This window comes from Trichinella spiralis, assembly GCF_000181795.1.
Source record: "Trichinella spiralis strain ISS 195 chromosome Unknown Scfld4, whole genome shotgun sequence".
In the NCBI taxonomy this organism is placed as follows: Eukaryota; Metazoa; Nematoda; class Enoplea; order Trichinellida; family Trichinellidae; genus Trichinella; species Trichinella spiralis.
In genome coordinates this window covers 10,895,080-10,913,543 of record NW_003526943.1, presented here as the reverse complement: position 1 = coordinate 10,913,543, position 18,464 = coordinate 10,895,080, and the positions used below count along the sequence as shown (strand labels likewise).

Below are 18,464 nucleotides of genomic sequence, written 5' to 3'. Positions count from 1 at the left end.
TTTCCATATAGTCATGCTTCATTCGACATGCAACTGTGGACAGCAATTTTGTTCAAATGACGACACAAAATTTTGGTGCAAACAATACCGGCGTCAAATTGTCATGCAAAGAAATAAAAATCGAACGATCAATTGATGAAATCAACAGAAAATTAAGTACAAGTCAACAGTTCAACAAAGTGAGTGGGGAAAATTTTTTCTAAAGAAAGTCAAAACGTGCTGGCCACGTTCGCTTCAAACATGCCGCTGCCCCGGAGGAACGGAAAAAACGAAACTTTTGGCACGCGACAAATGTCAGCGATACAAATGGTGCTCGGGCACTGGAGCCAACATCGACAACAACTGCAGCGCAAAGGCCAACAGAGCAAGCAGGTCAATTGGGTAATCGTGTTCGCGCAAATAACCACGCAATCGACGTAATGAACAAATGAAACGGTATACTGTACCATAATACAAATTGTCAGGTTAAAATACAGTATACATACGCGAAATTTCAAAAAAAATTATTATATGTAAATTCATATCAATAATTCATTTATTTATAAATGAAAAATAAAAAATAAATTTCTAATCAAAATCTATCATAAAATTGCATACACAAGACAATTCAATGAAAATACAAATTCGTTAGTTTCATGAAATTTAATTTCATCACCTATCCTATGCAAAAATTTCACCAAACTATTTCACTTAATTTATAATACTACTGCACACTGATTAAATGCATGGCTAATCTTAATTAGCTTCGTACTTTGGAAAATCAATTCCTTCTCCAGCAAAATCAACTCAAATTACAAATTCTTTTGAATTTGAAATTGTCAACTTTATTATATAAAATAGAAAACATATTATAAAATGAAATGTCATAAAAAGTGATTTATGTTAAATGACAACTTGTAATTTATAATTCTAAATAATTATGACTTTAGTTAAATTTGACTAAAACATTTCAAACTAAACATTACCAAAAGTTTGTAAATTTCAAGCAAAATATGTGCAATATAAAACAAGCAAGATGTCCCTATCATTCCAATTTGAAAAACATTACACTATTAATTGTATTGATACAAAACTCATTTTTTACCTTATCTGTCGATTTTGACTTCTGAAGCAAATAATCAGTATTCTAAAACAGTCGACAAATCTAGTCTGTACATATGAAATTGCATATGATATGTTCACGTACCGCAAAACCAAGATCCCCAAAGTCGGAAATCATAAACTTTGCAAACTTCACTTCTAGGAGAGAAACATTAAAAATAGGAATACAGAATTCACAGAAATAATGTTTAGCCTACCAGTTAAACGATCGGTGCGCTGCTGATCTTCATTGGCTTTTACTTGCAAATCATTCAAAATGTTTCGCGCTGCTTCAGAAAGTGAACAGGAATTACTTCCGTTAGGAATATCGCCTAATGCAGCGGACGCCTTTTTGCGATAATTAGGCTGACTAGCCGCTACCAGCAAAGAATGGTAATCATCGTCAGGCAAATCATTCAAATCAGTATCATGGATACTCTAAATTGATCCATTAAAAATTCTCACTTTAATCACTACACTTTCCCCTGCCTACTTTCTTTTCGTCATTTTTACTCATCGTTGATGTTTTAATAAACTACAGTAATGATGGGAAGACATAAATTACAACGATGAAACTAAATTTCAAGCGTTGCAAATTGCAACAAAAGAAGACAAAAATAAGTAAAACCCTGTCAGAAACAAATCACCCGTTAGTGAAAGATGGCAAATCAGGGAAGAGATAATAATAAAAAAAGTATTGTTGTTAATACCTCTGCTTTGTCACACATGAATAACCACCAGTTATAAAAAAAACAGCAGCAAGATAATACGGACTTGTCGGCTGATGTAAAGGCGTCGGTCAATGATAAATCAGAAACTAAAACAATATAATTAAATAAATACAAGAAAATAACAAATCATTGACTACTGTAAAAGAAAATTCAATTTCGGATTGTCGGATTTGATCTTTCTTTACCCACAGATGAATAATTCTCACTACTCAACGTACAATTTACGCCACCTAAACTAACAGCTATCAATATTAGAGACTTACAGAGGAAAAATCATATTCAGACATGCAGGTTCGAATATTTTAGCTAAATTAAAAATCAAAAATAATAATCGCAAACAAAGATATTATACATAACTTATAATATACGTACACAACTATATGATAAAAATTCAAATTAAATAATTCTGGACATCGCACAATCAATGGTAAGCAGTGACATCCGAGTGTTATTTGCCATACAATTTAAGCAGTTTTACGAAAAAAATTACACTATTATAATTTGCTTTAATTTCTCATTTGATTTAAATTACAGGTTCAATTACAATTCTGAAATTAAATTTTTAAAATTTAATCTTAATATTTATAATATAACTGTGATAAAATAAGTGATAAGATGAATTTGCTATTTCATAACTTTATAAATCCATAGCAGTGAACGGTAATTGTAGTTTACAAATTTCGATTAAGATATAACGCTGAAAATAAAGAATGACTGATCTGCAACATACCAACGTAATAAGCATGCAGCTGTTCTGTAGTGGGCGTTGTAATATGTCGAAAAGTTTGCAGTACAACGGTATTTGTTTGTTGATTAAAAAATCACAAGAACTGTATAAATTTAATATAAAAAATTAAATTTTTTATTGTTCATTTTCATTATTAAAAAAAATTTCAGCTTGCATAATACATATAGTAAAATGTTACTGTAATTTAATAATAAAATTTACAGGTTTAAATGCTACCAATGCATGTCTAAATAAAATAAATCATCACATAAAAGTAAATCATCTGACTTATTGCCTGAGAAAATGTGGTAATTGAAAGATTAAATATTTTTAATTTCTGTTACCTGAAATTTAATTCGTAATTTTTCAATTTGCGCAAATTAAAATGCAGGTATAATTAAAATTTTAAACAGATAATTGGGTTTTCCTTAAAATGTTTCTTTAATAACTAGTAAATTATTGAATTTTGTATTATCTTATTACTATTTATTAATGTAATAATTTTTATAATGAAATATTTACCAAAAATGTTCTTTAAACAATAGATTGATATTGCCACATTAAAATATTGTGAAAAACAAAAATAGGTTGTTCTGTTAACTGTAGCTTTATAATGCTGAACTGACGGGACCTAATCGTATTATAGTTGTTTCACTGTTTCTGCAACTCTCAACAATGAAAAAATAAAATTCCACTATTGAAGTGACTGATATATACAAAAATTATATTGTTACAGTCAAGCTGTTTGCTTATTAAAAAGTGCGCTTCTGCTAATAACTGCTACTGATTTCACAATTTTTAATTACGTTTCTTGTATTTATTGCTGTTGCCATGTGTTCCCAGCAATGATTTTTTGAGTTTGAAAACATGGACATTTCACTTATAAATTGAAAATGCACTTGCAACTTCTTCATAGTATAAAAAATGTCGCCGAATTCATTCTTTGAAAAAAGTTTGAGTTAGATTCTTGTGGCTCAAGATTCACATTTTTAGTTCATTTTCATTTTAGTATGTTACCGCCTAGAAATTTTGAAGGCAGAACAGAAATTCACAAAGATTATATCTGATAATATTTCATATTCTACGTTTTAAACCATATTTATGTAAAATCTTATTATAAAATTGCATATTATGGTGTATTTTAAAAAGTATCCTACAATGTACTTAACGGTATAAAATGAGATTGAGTTAAACTTTACGTGACGTTCACAATATGGACCAATAAAAACTTCTTCACATTAAAATTTGCAACAGTTTTCGTCAGAAATATAAACTTTTCAAATGTAAGTTCTAAAAAAATTTTTAACATTTTCATCAAAAAGTAATAAGTAACATGCAGTATTTCATGGTGAAATGTACGAAATATTAAAAATAGAAAAGAATTCTTAGCTAAAGCATTGTGAATTTACTTAATATGTTGTTTTAAAAATACTGTTTCATTTCAAATGTCTACTGTTTATCATTGTAATTTGACCTATCTATCTTAATAAGCAAAGTCAGAAATTAGCTTGTAGCATTGACTGCAGCATTTGTAATTTATAATTTTATTTGAAATTTATAAAACATTTCAATGTGAGGTTATAAAACATTATAACAATTTTCATATTTATTCCACTGTTTTAGAATAATCTTACGTATAAACTACAGTATATATTATTTGAACTTGAAAACAAGATTACTTTACTGTATGTCTCATTGTGGAGTAAACTTTAAGTTTGGTTTTGTCAGTTTCTGGTTGTAAGTTATTTTGAGGCTGAACTGGTTTTGAATAATAAGTAATAAAACATCAAATAATACAGTTTGAAGTAAGAAATTTGTGAGTTGTTGCCGTTTTCCCCCAATGTATTGTGTTTCTGCTGATTTTCTCATGATCTGTTGGCGTTTCAGTTCATAGAATTTAGTAATATTTTGTTATTTTCAGAATCATTTTAATTTATTATTATGATATTTTTAAGCTGTTAATCAACTGACAGTTTTAAGTTGGCTATTTGAATAACATTTTTATCTTGGAGAAAAAATAATTGCACGAATATCATTGTTGCAATATTACTTTTGTTGTTGTTTCCCTAGTTATTGTTGCAAACTTTGTGCTTCTGGGGATTTTTATAATTTAAATTAGAGCACATACGTATTCAATGACTTTTGTTTTTTAATTTCTGAAATTTTGTTAGTTCGGCAACTGTGTTTATATTTAAAAAATTGATTTTTTGCAAGCCTGCCTTTAGTTTGCGTGTATCTTTGGTTTCGATTATTCTTCGTAAGCTGTATTACTTTTGAACTTTTGCTAATAAAATTTACTAATATAGTTTTAAAATTACATCTGCATAGCTTTTTTGAAATGTGTTATTATTAAATTGTTTTTATCACTGTGCACTTTTTCGAATTTATGTTCACGAAACGGTTCAACAATTAGCTGTCCATGAAAGTTATCACTTAGTTGCTCTACTATCTTTATCAATTGTTATTCTGTAATTATTTTTTTATAATTTAAGCAGTGTGATGCGACGACAGTAGATTGAAATATTTTAAATTTCTTTTTTAATTTCATTTAAATGGGACAGAGCAGGAAATGACTAATAATGTTACATTTACTGGCTGTCAAGTTTATTTGTCAAACACCTACTTTCTGTTCATCACAGCTTTTATTTATTTAACACATGTTCAGTTTGTTTGCATTACAGTTCTCATGCATGGCTTGTTGAATTTTTAGTGATTTGCAGTTCTTTTAACCATATTTTAATTGTATAGCTAGTTTAATAAAAAAGAAAATTTTTTTCAGTAGTGAACGATTCGAAGTTTTCCATCTTATTAATAGTAAATTTTAACATAAGAAAATATGAACTTGGCAGATAAATTTTGAATTCTTTGGAAAGGTTGTTTTAAACAACCAAATTTGAAAATTTGTCAAAGTGTACTTTTTAAAATACTTTTTTGTGGTAATTTGACAACCATTAAGATGAATGTATTGATTGTTGTGCATATAATTGATGTTGAAACATTTTAATGCGTTTTGAAATTTTAATATCCAAGTTGAATTGTAAAATAGGAAGTAGTAGGTTGTATTTTGTCGAAAAAAATTTTGTAATTGTTTTCAAGGTCATTTTGTTGTCATTGAATTTTCTAGTTGTTAAAAATATGTTTTCAGATGTCCTTGTTTATCAAATAACTAATACGATTTTTGAAAATGCCAAAAAAAAATTTTGTTTGATCACTTCGATTTGAAGTTTGAATATCATATGTTTAAATAATAAATGAATATATATATATTTTTTTCTTCTACTAAGAATATTATTATTGAAAAAAAAATAAGTTTAACTTTCAGCATATTTTTGCTAACAACAAACAATGGCTGTGGAAATGAGCGCGGCAGAGTTTCAACCTCAAGCCGACGAACTGGCCCAAGTGTTGGAATTGCTGAAGCAGTCTCAGATCAGCGACAATGCCGTCCAGCGAGAAGTTCAGAAGAAGTTGGAAGAGTTGAAGAAGATTCCGACGTTTTCCTATTATTTGTTGTACGTGTTGACCAGAATGACCGACGAGCAGCAGGTGACCCGCTCGTTGGGCGGTCTGATATTAAAAAACAATATCCACGCCGCTTGGTCGACTTACACCGACGAGGCGAAACGCTACGTGAAAGCCGAATGCGTGCACGCGTTGGGCGAAAGCAACCAAATGGTTCGCACTACGGTCGACGTGGTCATTGCGAGCATCCTGAGTCAGGAGAGTATACACGCTTGGCCGGATCTTGTGGTCAAATTGCTCGACCAGCTCCACAGCGACCAGGATCAGGTCGTGGTCGGCGCGTTCAGTGTGGTGCAGAAAATATGCGAAGACAGCGCCTTCTACCAGGTCGAGGACCGCGAATACGCGCTGCGCACCTTGATGCCGGCTCTGGTGGGGCTGCTGTTGCACCAGAACGTGAAAGTTCGCCTGATGTGCTTGCAGTCGGTGAACTTTTTCCTCGGCATACGGAGTCCATTTTTGGACCACTTCATCGACGACCGTTTTCTGGCTCGCCTGTTCAACTGCATGAACGATTCGGAACAGTCCATTCACGATTGCCTGTGTCAGGCGTTGTCGTTGCTTTGCAATTTGTACTTCAACAAGCTGACCAACTACATGCCCACCGTGGCCCGCTACATACTGCACAGGACCAGCGATTCGGTCGAACACACCGCCCTGGAGGCGTGCGAATTTTGGCTCACGCTGGCCGAAGAGCCGGCCAATTGCCGCGAAGTGGTCAGGCCTTATTTGGCGGAATTGATTCCTGTTCTTGTGCGACGGATGCGCTATTCGGAACAAGATTTGCGCAACATGAAAGCCGACTTGGAATGCGACGAACTAATCCCAGACCGTACCGAAGATATTCAGCCGAGATTTCGTCGGTCCAAGCCACAACAACAACAACAAGATGCGAATTCCATGTCCAACGTGGACGATGGAATTAATAATATTCACAGCAGTAACGTGGATGCAAATGACCACAACAACAACGATGACGACGACGACGACGATAGCGTCAGTGGATGCGATTTTTCGGTCGACGCGTCGTCAGAATGGAACGTACGCAAAGGATCCGCGGCAACGTTGGACGTGCTGTCGAACGTGTTCAGAGACGAGCTGCTTCCGCATTTGTTGCCAATTTTGGACGGCGATCTGTTCCAACAGGACTGGCTGGTCAAAGAGGCGGCCATATTGGCGTTGGGCGCCGTGGCCGAAGGCTGCGCGAACGGCATGGCACCCCACTTGCCCACTCTGGTCCCCTATTTGATCGGTTGTTTGAACGATTCGAAAGCGTTGGTCAGGTCGATCACTTGTTGGACGTTGAGTCGTTATGGTCATTGGATATTGCAATTTCCGAACGAACGCCATTTCGAACAGTTGCTCAAAGAACTGTTGGGTCGGCTGTTGGACGTGAACAAGCGAGTCCAGGAGGCGGCGTGCAGCGCGTTCGCCACGCTGGAAGAGGAGGCGAATTTCGAACTGGTCCCATATTTGAACGAAGTGGTGCAGACGTTGTGCGCCGCGTTCGAAAAATACCAGGCGAAAAATTTGCTCATACTGTACGACGCGGTCGGCACGCTGGCCGAATCGATCGGCACTTGTCTCGCCAAACCGGAGCTGGTCGACGCGCTGATGCCGCCCCTGATGGCCAAATGGAACCGCACCGACGACACCGAACGGGAACGCTATTCGCTGTTGGAATGCATGGCCAGCGTGGTGGTCGCGTTGCAGGACAATTTTCTCCCCTATTCCACGTCGGTATTTTCGCGCTGTGTCCACTTGATCAGTTGCAACGTCGAAACGGCAACGGCCGATTTGATGCTCGGCTCCGGCTCTGGATCGGGATCCGACAACATCGTCTCGGTCCCGTCGACCCAGGGTGTCGAAGTCGGCGGCCAGGATTTCGTGATCGCGTCGTTGGACTTGCTCAGCGGCATGGTCGAAACGCTCGGCCAGCAGCTCATCAGTCTGGTCGCCCATTACAATTTGGTCGAATTGGTCAAGCGGACGTCGCTCGACCAGTCGTCCGAAGTGAGACAGAGTTCGTTCGCGTTGGTCGGCGATTTGGCGCGCACCTGCTGGCCACTTGTCGAACCGCACGTCATGTACTTTTTGACCGTTCTGGGACGCAATTTGGAACCGCACCAAGTGTCGGTCTGTAACAACGCGATCTGGGCGCTGGGCGAGCTGGCGATGAAAATGGGCGAATCGTTGTTGCCCCACGCGCGCACGTTGTGTCGCCCTCTGGTGGCGATTTTGAACCGCCCCCACACGTCGAAAACGTTGCTCGAAAATGCCGCGATTACAGTAGGCCGATTCGGTGTCCACTGTTCGACCGAAGTGGCACCGCAGTTGTCGGAAATTTTGTTGCCGTGGTGTTTGTCGATGCGCAATTTGCGCGACAACGAAGAAAAAGAATCCGCCTTTTGCGGCCTTTGTCGTATGGTGATTGTCAATCCCGACGCGGTCGTTCCCCACTTTGCCTATTTGTGCGACGCGTTCGCGTCGTGGTCGTCGCCCAAAACCGAACTGAAAGCGCTCGTCTGCAGCATACTGTACGCGTTCAGACAGCAGATGGGCGAGGCGGCCTGGCAGGATTGCGTGGGCAAATTCCCTTCGCCCATGTTGGAACGACTACAGTATTTGTACGGATTTTGATTATTGGGAGCGTGGACAAAGGAAGGATGGAAAACAATTTTGCATGTTCAACAACAACAACAATTACAACCACCACCACCACCACCACTACTACTACTACTACTACTACTACTACTACTATCGTCTTAGCAAAAATATTTATTCATTTTAACCAACAAAAACATTCATTCTACTATTCTTCTCTTCTGTTTTGTTTTAATTTCTTCTTTGCATGCTTCTTCATTCTTTGTTTTAATTATTCTTACTGGTATGCGCATGTATTATATATATATTTATTTTTTTTTCTTTATATTCCTGTCACTATATTCATTTGAAAACAAAAAATTTTTTTTTGAATCTCAATTTCTTTACTCCAGTGGTTAATTATCACTATTATTATTATTATTATTATTATTATTATTATCTTACCGGTATTAAAATGAGAATACACCGTTATGTTCTCATGAAGTTATTTTTATACTTTATTTCTTTTTCAGGTCCACAACCACTGGTCTCTTTCTCTTCTATATACGGCTTTTTTTGTTGCTTTATCTTTTTCTCTTTTTTGTTTTTAATCTACACGTCTGTTTTTTGTTTTTCTTTTTATTACTATGTACATCTTCGATGACAATTGATCACCACTACTAATTCTTCTCTATAATTACAATAATGAATATGTGTATATATTTTTTTTTTCTTCATAATTTGTCGAGAAACATTTTTTTTCTCCTCCTGACATACAATGTCTACTTTTTCTTCTAAATTATTTATTTTCATTAATATTTTGGTGAATGAGACGGGAATTCTCCAATGTGTTTTTTTTCTTCGTTTTTATGTTCATTTTCATTTGGTGCTGTTTTTTTGCTCATCATTGCTTCTTTTTCATTTTTTTTCTCACTTTTCTTTTGCCTGACTTGCGTTTGTTCTGTAAGAATGTCGATCATACGTGCCTGAGTTTTTTTTTTAATCTTTTGCTTTAATTTTTTTTGTCAAATTGACTTTTTTTTCTTCTGTTATTGAACACACTACACATTTTTGTGTTTGGAAATAAAGTGATTCTTTTTTTTTGTAAACGACTAAACGTTGTTTAAAATTTTACAATTATAGTAAATCAGACCATTTTGTTGAATGCAAATTTTGATGTTTTTTGAAATTTGAAAAAAGGTTTTAGTCTTCTTGGTCAGGATTTTTTTTGCCCCACTTCTTATTGGTTGTTGGAAGTCGACTTGTCATTGGGTGCTAATGACGTAACTTTTCACTGGATGCTTGTTCGTAGTAATGTTGCGTAATCAAAATTGAATAATTTTTCAATCAGTGAACCATGAGCATGCAATGAAAACTCGACTTCTAACAACCAGTAGGAAAGTGAGGCAAAATTCTTGGCCGACTAAGCAAAACTAGAGTATATTGGTTCCATTGAAGAAAGTCAGAATTCATACAAGAAAATTTGTTTGGAATATTTATTCAAATGTTGTTCACGTACTTTATTGATTATAATTATCATTGTGATGTAGGATGAACTATAAGTTCTGCAAGCCTAGTTTTTTTCAAGTTCACTTTGCAAATTTATCAATCCAACCAACTCTGCTGGTTGTAAAAATTTTTTAATTTTAAAAACAAACTAACCTTCATAACATACGTAACACAGTGGTGAAACGTCTAGTTGAAATGTTACAGTAGCACGAGAATTTCCTGAGCAATATGTTCAAGAATTCTAAGAGCTGTGCACTGATAATGGTAATTCAGAAGTTTGGATTCACCAACGAGAACTGTAACAGAAGCATCACCAACAGTGTACAAATCATGGACCAGTTCGTAGAACACGATGCAAATTATATGATCGAAGCAGTGTGTTTTTGAAGTAATGATTTCATTATCATTAACATTAATCATATCATTACCAAGAAGCTATAATTATGATCAGTGGGAACATTTTATTAAACTTTTCAACAAGTTTTGTTCCATATATTCGAACTTTCATTGGAACCGATGTACTTACTATAAGCAGATGCTGTAACGACTCCGTGTGACGTACGTATGAATTGCAGTTTTTATATATGCAAAACAACCGATAATATTAAAAAGGCGAATGATTGATTGATTGATCAATCGTTTCAAAGGTGAAATACGATGTTGTGAGTAAAGTTGAATGAACAGTGGTGGTGATACTTTTTTTTCATTTTTAATCATATATTAATCGAACGAGGTTTGTAGCGACGGGAAAGAAATACAAATAGAATTGTACAAAGTGCCATCAAAGCGGCGTAAACAAACGTTTCGACAACCAGATCCGTGATCAAATGGGTTCCGGAAATAAGCATGACGATCAGATTGCCAAAAAATATGGTCATCAACCAAAAAGCAGACATTACAGATTTCATGCTCTCGTCCGCTTCGGCGTAGGCGAATTCTAAACCTGAGATTTGGAAAAATATTTCCGAAACTGTTACCAGAAACCACTGGGGCACTTGCCACAGAATCGACATCCCGTAACTGGGCACAATGTCGAGCACTTTCGATTTCAGCTTTGCGTTCACCAGCACCATTTTGGAACCGCCCATGGCCAGTTCGGTGGTGCTGAGAAAAATCTCTTTGCAAGATTGGCCCAGTGGACAATTTTGCAAACTGACCAACAGGATGTTGCTGCTGAGAATGTTCGGTTTCAGATCGATGAAATTTGCATGTCTGTTGGAGCGTATTTTCAACCGACCACGTACAGTACCATCTTCGTGGAATATTAGAGTCGCATTTTCGGACAACGAAACCGTATCGTCGACGAGAACATAGAACCGAGTCATACTGTTGTCGACTTGTTTGACTGAATAAATTGCATAATTGAATCGGATCACAGTTTCCGGCCAAAAATTGACAAACACTCCATCACTGGGCACACAAAGCTTTTCCTCCTGATCAGCTCCTGGTTGCAACTGTTCCACACTTGGAACCGAAGTTGAACAGTTGATCCTTTGGAATGTGATCGATTCGGTGCAGGGGATGTCGAAAGTGGCGACGTCGTTTGGAAGCAACAATCCTGAAGTCGAATTGGATCTGTACCCCAGCGTGCAAGGATCGTCGTTGTGCAGAACAATTCGCCTCGTGTTCAAGTCGGGCTGGGTGATCAGATTCCGTGAAATGACAATTTGCAACACACCGGACAAGGCAAAAGTGATAGTCATGAGCACAACTCCGCACGTCATTCTGGTCAACGGCCGTTGGAAATAGCCCCGTTTCACCAGTGCCGGATATAGGAAACCCTCGAACAGAGGAACCAACGTTATAATGAACAAAGGATTCACCGTGGACATCTGATCCGGTAATATTGTCAAATGACCAACTCGCCCGTTCATTCGACTTGCCTGCAATATCCAAGTGGAGCCTGTCTGGTCGTACAGGGTGGAAAACATCACGGCCGGTATGAATAGAACTGACATTCGAAAAATGTGCTTTACATTTTCAATCAACTGATCACTGTATTTGGGACTTGCGTAGTCCATCCAGTGGGGCAGTGGCGGTTGGTTGGTGGATTTTCTGGCAAATCGTCTTTTCACCGCATGACCGACGCATTTGAACACTTGAAGCAGCACAGTTCCATTCACCGGAGCGTGGTAATAATGAGATCGACCGGCTAGAAATATTACCGTCGCCAAGCCCATGCAAAATGCCGGAATTCCAAAAGCTAATGGAAAACACGTCTCACGTCCATCGCAGCTAACTTGGCCCCTCAAATAGGGGGTTATGATGAATGACAAAAAACTGCCCAAGTTGATGCTCATGTAGAAAAATGAGAAAAATTGCGATCGTTCTCGAACCATGTCGGCCGGAAATTGATCGGCCGCGAATGAAGAAACGCACGGCTTAATACCACCAGTAGCGATCGCTATGATAATCAAACTGAAATATACGACAGGTTGACTGGCCGACTGCATCACTGACGTCACGGATCCCACGGTGAGCAAAATTTGCCCCAACAAATATAACAACGACATGTACAAGATCAATTTGTACCGTCCCAAAAAGCCGTCCGCAATGATGGAACCGAACAGCGGGCTCAAGTATGCCAAACTTATGAAGGCGTGGAAAATCAACTTGGCCGTCGAATCTTGCAACAAATAGACATTGGTCAGTAGAAGAATCAGCACGGCTCGCATGCCGTAAAATGAAAATCGTTCGGCAAATTCATTCACCAAGCAAAAAAATACACTCCTGGGATAGCGCTTCAGCGAACTGATCAAACTATCTTCTTGGTGTTTAAACTTCGAATCCACTTCCAACACTTTTTCTCCAATGGCGCCATTGCTGTCCAATGAGCTCATGTTGAAAAGCTTTTCATCATTTTTTGCCATTTCTTTTTCTCTCTTTCAGTGACGTTTCATTCACAAATTAAATTATCTGAAACAATATCAAAAAGAAGAAAATTACATTTCTCGAAGAACATCTTCTGTAATGCAACATATGGAGCTTTGCTACAATTATACATACAATCATGAGTCAGATTATTAAACAATTTGAATTCATTACAAAGCACTACTACTACTACTACTATTATTATTATTATTACATGCTTCATTTTGTTAAAATTAAGCATTTTAAATTTCATCTAACAAATAACAACTACCAGCAGAGTAAGTTATTCAAATATTTGCATATTAGAGCGGAAAATTATGCCAACTGAGAAATTGTAAATTTTTTTTCCAATTTACCTCTGTTACAAACGAAAAGAAATTTTATTTTTTTATTTTTTTTATTACTCCTTACGTGCCTGCACCACCTTGTGGAGAAAAAAATCAGGCTATTATTATTACTGCTTTATCAAACTTTCTCTACATCACTTAAATCACAAATCTGAATCCAAATCATTTTCAGTACTAATTAGTTGATAAAAAATAATTTTGAAAAAAAACAAAGTAATAAATTTATGCTGAATTAGCACATTTATTTAAAAGCATGATTTGCATTGCTGGATATGAATAAGTAAGTATACATGTTGTGTTTGCTTGTTATGCTGTGTAAAATTGAAACTGATTAAATTTATAATTAATCATCATATTTATTAAATTTAAGCAATTCGGAGAGTAGTTACCTTGATAAGTGACGTATGTCATGAAAAAACATTTTAAGAATTGAAAAATTTCTTTGAAAGCTTAAAAAAGAAGATTGTCAAAAACTGTAGCAGATACTTTCAGCATTTTTGATAATATGTGAATTTTTGCGAAAAAATTAATTTTATACAGAAATTTTCAATGCTCCTTCAAACGGTACGAAACTGGTTAATTCAACAATGCACACGTCGAAACCCTTTCCGCTTAGCTTTTCATCACAGCATCGGTTGATGTCATTCTCTGCTCTTGTCCGCCAAAAAGCTCTCTCTATTTGACACTCCGCTTACTTCTGCTTATGCTTTTGTTTTGTTTTGTTTTTTATTAATATTTAATGAGTAATTGTATTTTAAAAATTATTATTAAAATTTATTTTCAAAGCATATTTGTAAACATTCTATTTTTGCATGTTCACTGTATTTCATCACAATAATGAAATGTAATCGACACTATTATGTAGCTGTTTAGATATATAATTCGAACATGAATTGAATAATTGACGACTATTAAGTAAGTTATTACACACTGAATTAAAAAAATAAAACAAAATAAAATTCAAGTCGTAACCTCATTCACATAATTTTGTGCATTTGATGCGTCTTTCTGATCTAGATAAAATACCTTCCGTCTGTCACCTGTGAAAGCTAATTTTATGATGACGTCATTAGCTGCCATGATAGAAATTAATAATAATTACTTGAATTATAGAATTTGAAAAGTAAAATAATTCAGAAATTCATTAATGATGATCAAAGATGACAAATAAAACAAAACAATTTTTTTGAAATGAACAATAATACTCTTTTTTCAACTTGACGTAGCAATTATGATTCAGCTTGATCGAGTATCAATAATAACTGCAACTTATTTTTAAAAAATACGACAAAAAGCTGCAGCTTCATCGTATAAAAATAAACTTATTAATCATGTTGAGCAAAAATTTAAATGAAAATTGAAAATTAGAATTAAACAACCTTAAACAGACTGAATAAGTTTGCACACTGTATTATATAATTTGATTTATTATATAAACATATGAACTTAAAAATTTATTTTAAAAAATTAACGTCAAATACACAAATAAATATTCACATTAGTTTAAAATGAATATTAAATGCATAAATTTGGGTATATTTTATGCAATAAACAGTAGTTTTATAGGAAATTCATATTTTGTAAACATTGTTTACATTTTTATTGACAAAGATAAACTTCTAAAATGCAATGTGATATTATGTACTAAAGCGTGTAAAGCAAAAATATTTGTTAATTGTATGTTGTACATTTTGTTTAATATAAAAAATATTTTGAAAAGGGAATATAGCGCAATTTCCAAAAAATACAATAAAAATAATATGATTATGAAAAAACAAAACTTGTTTGATATTGCAATAAAGCATCAATTAATTATGTCTCCTGAAGAAACGTGCATATTCAAATGATATATATTATATATGCATGTATGTATGCATGTAAATCTTTATCATTTTTATGCAAATATATTTAATAATTATACTCACACCCGCGAAATATTAGTGTATAGAGAAGAGCAAGAAACGAAAGCGGAAGAATCTTTTCACTAATATATTTGAATAGCTACTGAACTTGTCAGGATATCAATAGCTTGCATCAGCAAGTAAACAGTAAAGTGTAAGCGTAAATATATTTTCAATTATGTTTACTTTAAAGTAAAAACAAAAAAAATATCAACTGTTTTGTGCAATAACAGCATTTTTCTTATCATATGAGATTGTAATCAGTGCAAATGATTGCATCATCAAAAAGCCCTGAATAACTGCTGACAAATAAAATTGGAAAATAACTTTATTTAAAAATTTTGTTGTTGTTTTTGATGTCGTCAGTTTATAAAGTTTAAATGTACAGTATATACTGTAAAGCATATCTCGATTGTGCAATAAAAAATCTATTTATTTCTTTTTTTATTATGATGAACAGTATATTCTTGGCGAAGCATCAAAATTGGTGCAACCAGTTTTTGTTTATGGAAAATTTTATAATTATTATGCGCATAATTTAGGAAATTTCAAATGAAAAAATATGTCATTCAAATAATTCAGTGTGGTAAATGAATAAAATTTAATTAATTAATTATTGAGCACATGCCACGTATAAACACAAACTTAACAGTGTTCTTTGTAAAGAGATCTTGCACTTTAATAATATTTGAAATATAAATATTATATAAGATGAAAAGTTTTTTCATTTTAATTGGATCACATATTAATATTGTTTCAACGTGAGAAACTCCGTTAAAGTGCACAAATGAGAATTTAAGATGAAAACAAAAATCGAAAGTAAAACATCAGGCAAAAATGTAATTTCAAAAAGCATCTGATTGTTCCTTTGAATAAGCAACTGAAAAATGAAGATAAATTTTTCTACTTGTAAAATTATTAAAAATAAAATTTTTTAAAGTATAAAGCCATGAAGAGCAGTAGCTGCTTTGTAAGCAAACCTGTTTCTTCATTTTCATGATGGCTATTATATAAGAATGCATATCATTTTTCCACTGCCCTCAGACGAAATTTTCTAACAAATTAAAGCTATCGAGACAATATAACTCGAATTACTAGTTTGTGATCAGTTTGAATTTGCACGACTTAAGCAGAATAGATGATGCTCAAATGTGAAATATTGAATCATGTTTTCCATTACAGCGTCACCATTAATGATAATTATTCTCCTTGAAATTTTTATGAAACAAGAAATTTTATAGATTTTCATTTTAACCCCAAATACATTCAAAAGACCGATTTGAATTGCTTATACAATACAAAGAACTGCTTTTAGTTTCTTTTATAACTTATTATTTTGCATATATATATCTATGTTTATTTGGAAAATATGTATCATATACAATATATGAAGCATTTGATCGTAGTTTATTGTTCTGATATCTTTATTTACAACCACGTGATTTTTAAAGCAACACTGATTTTCATGAAATTTATTATTTCATTAAAATTTTATTTTCTTAGTAAATTATGATTTTCAGAATAAGTCAGAAAAAAATTTATGTAAAGCAAAATATTATTATTAAATTTGTTCATCAAAATTTTTTCAATTCAAAATTAATATATTTCGAAAAAAAGATGATAAATGTTAAATTTTTGCTTGCAGTTGATAATAACAAATAAATTGAAACAAATGCCAATGAATTTACATACTTATGCTAAGCGGTTATACTACCCGCTTTATCATAGGTAACTTCTTTAAAAACATATGAAAAAAATGACAATGAAAAATTAAATAATATATCAGATTAATATTTCCTCTAAATATTCATAATTTCATGTAAAACATAAATATTAAAAGTACGTACTAGCTATTTGGGTGGATAATGCGTGGAAATTTTTCAATAGAAAAATTACACAAAATTTTTTTAGATGATGCAATTGGTGAAAATGCACATCGCTTAAATGTTCCACATGTAGGTCAGTTGTGTTGGCGTAAGTGAAATAAACTTCACCACAAAATTCTTCAAAGACAATTAAAATAATGATTAACTTGAATAAATTGAAAATTTTTACTTACTTTTCATAATTGTTAGCTCAGAAACATGTGTCAACAGTTCCTATTCAAAGTATATCTTTTGCACAATTGCAGTAATAATTTATTTAATAATGGAAATGCAGTTCAGGCTAATAATTTGAAAAGCTTTTGAAACTGATGCAGTTACTTTTGCATTAGTAATTTCCACAATAAATAAAGCAATAATATTAAATTATTAAAAATTATCACAATCGTTAAATTATTTTACATCCAACAACTTCTATGCTTTGGAACATATTTTTTTCAGAAAAGAAGAATTGAAGTATGGATTTTAAAAATTTATTCACATCATTTACTAGTTATTTATTTTATTCGTTTATTCATCATCAGGTGGAATCAAAAAATTTATAATTTTGTTATTGCATTCATATTCTTATTGCATATATATACAAACGTGTAATAACACTGTACTAGTACCAATAAGATTGATTTTATTAACTGGTCAAATGAGCAAACAGTTTGAGTAGTAGTGAGTAGATATATTTAAATCGAAAAATTTTTTTTGTTCATGCTTACAGATATGAATTTTTTATTTTCATACACAAATAAAATAGCTGCTATCAAGAGTATTCTAAACTATTGCAAAATTTCAAATCCAGTACGTCATAAATTTGTTGAAATATCATCATTCAAATATTATTATTGTTCAACCGTGAAAATATATTACGCTTTAAAACTGATGCTTATCTTAATTTAAATGAATAAAAACCATTCACTTATTTGTCAGTTTAGAATGAATTTTTTGAACTAATTCAATTTATAATTCTTTAACGTAAAAACAACCCGAATTTATTATTTATTTATTTATCGCTGCACATTAAATTATAATGTTTGTGCTGTAAAATATTTTGCAAATCTACATATGTATATAGATAGATTATGCAAGTTAATTTACTTCATTTTATCAAGAAAGATAAAATGAGTTGAATAATATACTGAAATAAACTTTATTTTACCTGCATCTATTCCTAATCTGCTTCTTTCATAAAGTCATTAGTACTCACTAATCATATCAGCAAGTTATAAAAATGATCTATTTAATTGCAATAATGAACATTTAATTTTAAAAATAGCATTTTATGAAACACAAAAGCACAAAATAAATTACCAGAAGTT

At 33.5% G+C, this 18,464-nt stretch overlaps 4 protein-coding genes across 4 annotated transcripts; all 4 read left to right on the top strand.

Annotated features, from left to right (window-relative positions):
• Nucleotides 1-56: 56 nt before the first annotated feature.
• Tsp_06455 (putative tumor necrosis factor receptor superfamily member 6) lies at nt 57-385 on the top strand. The gene is made up of 2 exons (XM_003378434.1): nt 57-179; nt 206-385. The coding sequence occupies exons 1-2, from the start codon at nt 57-59 to the stop codon at nt 383-385; spliced, it is 303 nt and encodes a 100-aa protein (XP_003378482.1).
• A 5,498-nt stretch (nt 386-5,883) lies between these two features.
• Tsp_06456 (transportin-1) lies at nt 5,884-8,204 on the top strand. Its single transcript, XM_003378433.1, has 2 exons — nt 5,884-7,005; nt 7,056-8,204. The coding sequence occupies exons 1-2, from the start codon at nt 5,884-5,886 to the stop codon at nt 8,202-8,204; spliced, it is 2,271 nt and encodes a 756-aa protein (XP_003378481.1).
• Nucleotides 8,205-8,241: 37 nt separating this feature from the next.
• On the top strand, nt 8,242-9,254 carry Tsp_06457 (arginine kinase). The gene is made up of 3 exons (XM_003378432.1): nt 8,242-8,324; nt 8,351-8,822; nt 9,177-9,254. The coding sequence occupies exons 1-3, from the start codon at nt 8,242-8,244 to the stop codon at nt 9,252-9,254; spliced, it is 633 nt and encodes a 210-aa protein (XP_003378480.1).
• Nucleotides 9,255-10,979: 1,725 nt separating this feature from the next.
• Tsp_06458 (protamine-2) lies at nt 10,980-11,797 on the top strand. The gene is made up of 4 exons (XM_003378431.1): nt 10,980-11,078; nt 11,133-11,338; nt 11,374-11,472; nt 11,671-11,797. The coding sequence occupies exons 1-4, from the start codon at nt 10,980-10,982 to the stop codon at nt 11,795-11,797; spliced, it is 531 nt and encodes a 176-aa protein (XP_003378479.1).
• Nucleotides 11,798-18,464: the final 6,667 nt, after the last annotated feature.

What these genes read in the sequence shown, in the direction of transcription:
- Tsp_06455 (XM_003378434.1), top strand. Translation starts at nt 57, where the DNA reads ATGACGACACAAAATTTTGGTGCAAACAATACCGGCGTCAAATTGTCA. An exon ending in CAAGTCAACAGTTCAACAAA is followed by an intron (nt 180 to 205) that starts GTGAGTGGGGAA and finishes TTTTTTCTAAAG; the next exon opens with AAAGTCAAAACGTGCTGGCC.
- Tsp_06456 (XM_003378433.1), top strand. Translation starts at nt 5,884, where the DNA reads ATGGCTGTGGAAATGAGCGCGGCAGAGTTTCAACCTCAAGCCGACGAA. An exon ending in ATAATATTCACAGCAGTAAC is followed by an intron (nt 7,006 to 7,055) that starts GTGGATGCAAAT and finishes CGACGACGATAG; the next exon opens with CGTCAGTGGATGCGATTTTT.
- Tsp_06457 (XM_003378432.1), top strand. Translation starts at nt 8,242, where the DNA reads ATGGGCGAATCGTTGTTGCCCCACGCGCGCACGTTGTGTCGCCCTCTG. An exon ending in CGCCCCCACACGTCGAAAAC is followed by an intron (nt 8,325 to 8,350) that starts GTTGCTCGAAAA and finishes CCGCGATTACAG; the next exon opens with TAGGCCGATTCGGTGTCCAC. An exon ending in CTACTACTACTACTACTATC is followed by an intron (nt 8,823 to 9,176) that starts GTCTTAGCAAAA and finishes TTTCTTTTTCAG; the next exon opens with GTCCACAACCACTGGTCTCT.
- Tsp_06458 (XM_003378431.1), top strand. Translation starts at nt 10,980, where the DNA reads ATGGGTTCCGGAAATAAGCATGACGATCAGATTGCCAAAAAATATGGT. An exon ending in ATGCTCTCGTCCGCTTCGGC is followed by an intron (nt 11,079 to 11,132) that starts GTAGGCGAATTC and finishes AACTGTTACCAG; the next exon opens with AAACCACTGGGGCACTTGCC. An exon ending in CGACGAGAACATAGAACCGA is followed by an intron (nt 11,473 to 11,670) that starts GTCATACTGTTG and finishes GATTCGGTGCAG; the next exon opens with GGGATGTCGAAAGTGGCGAC.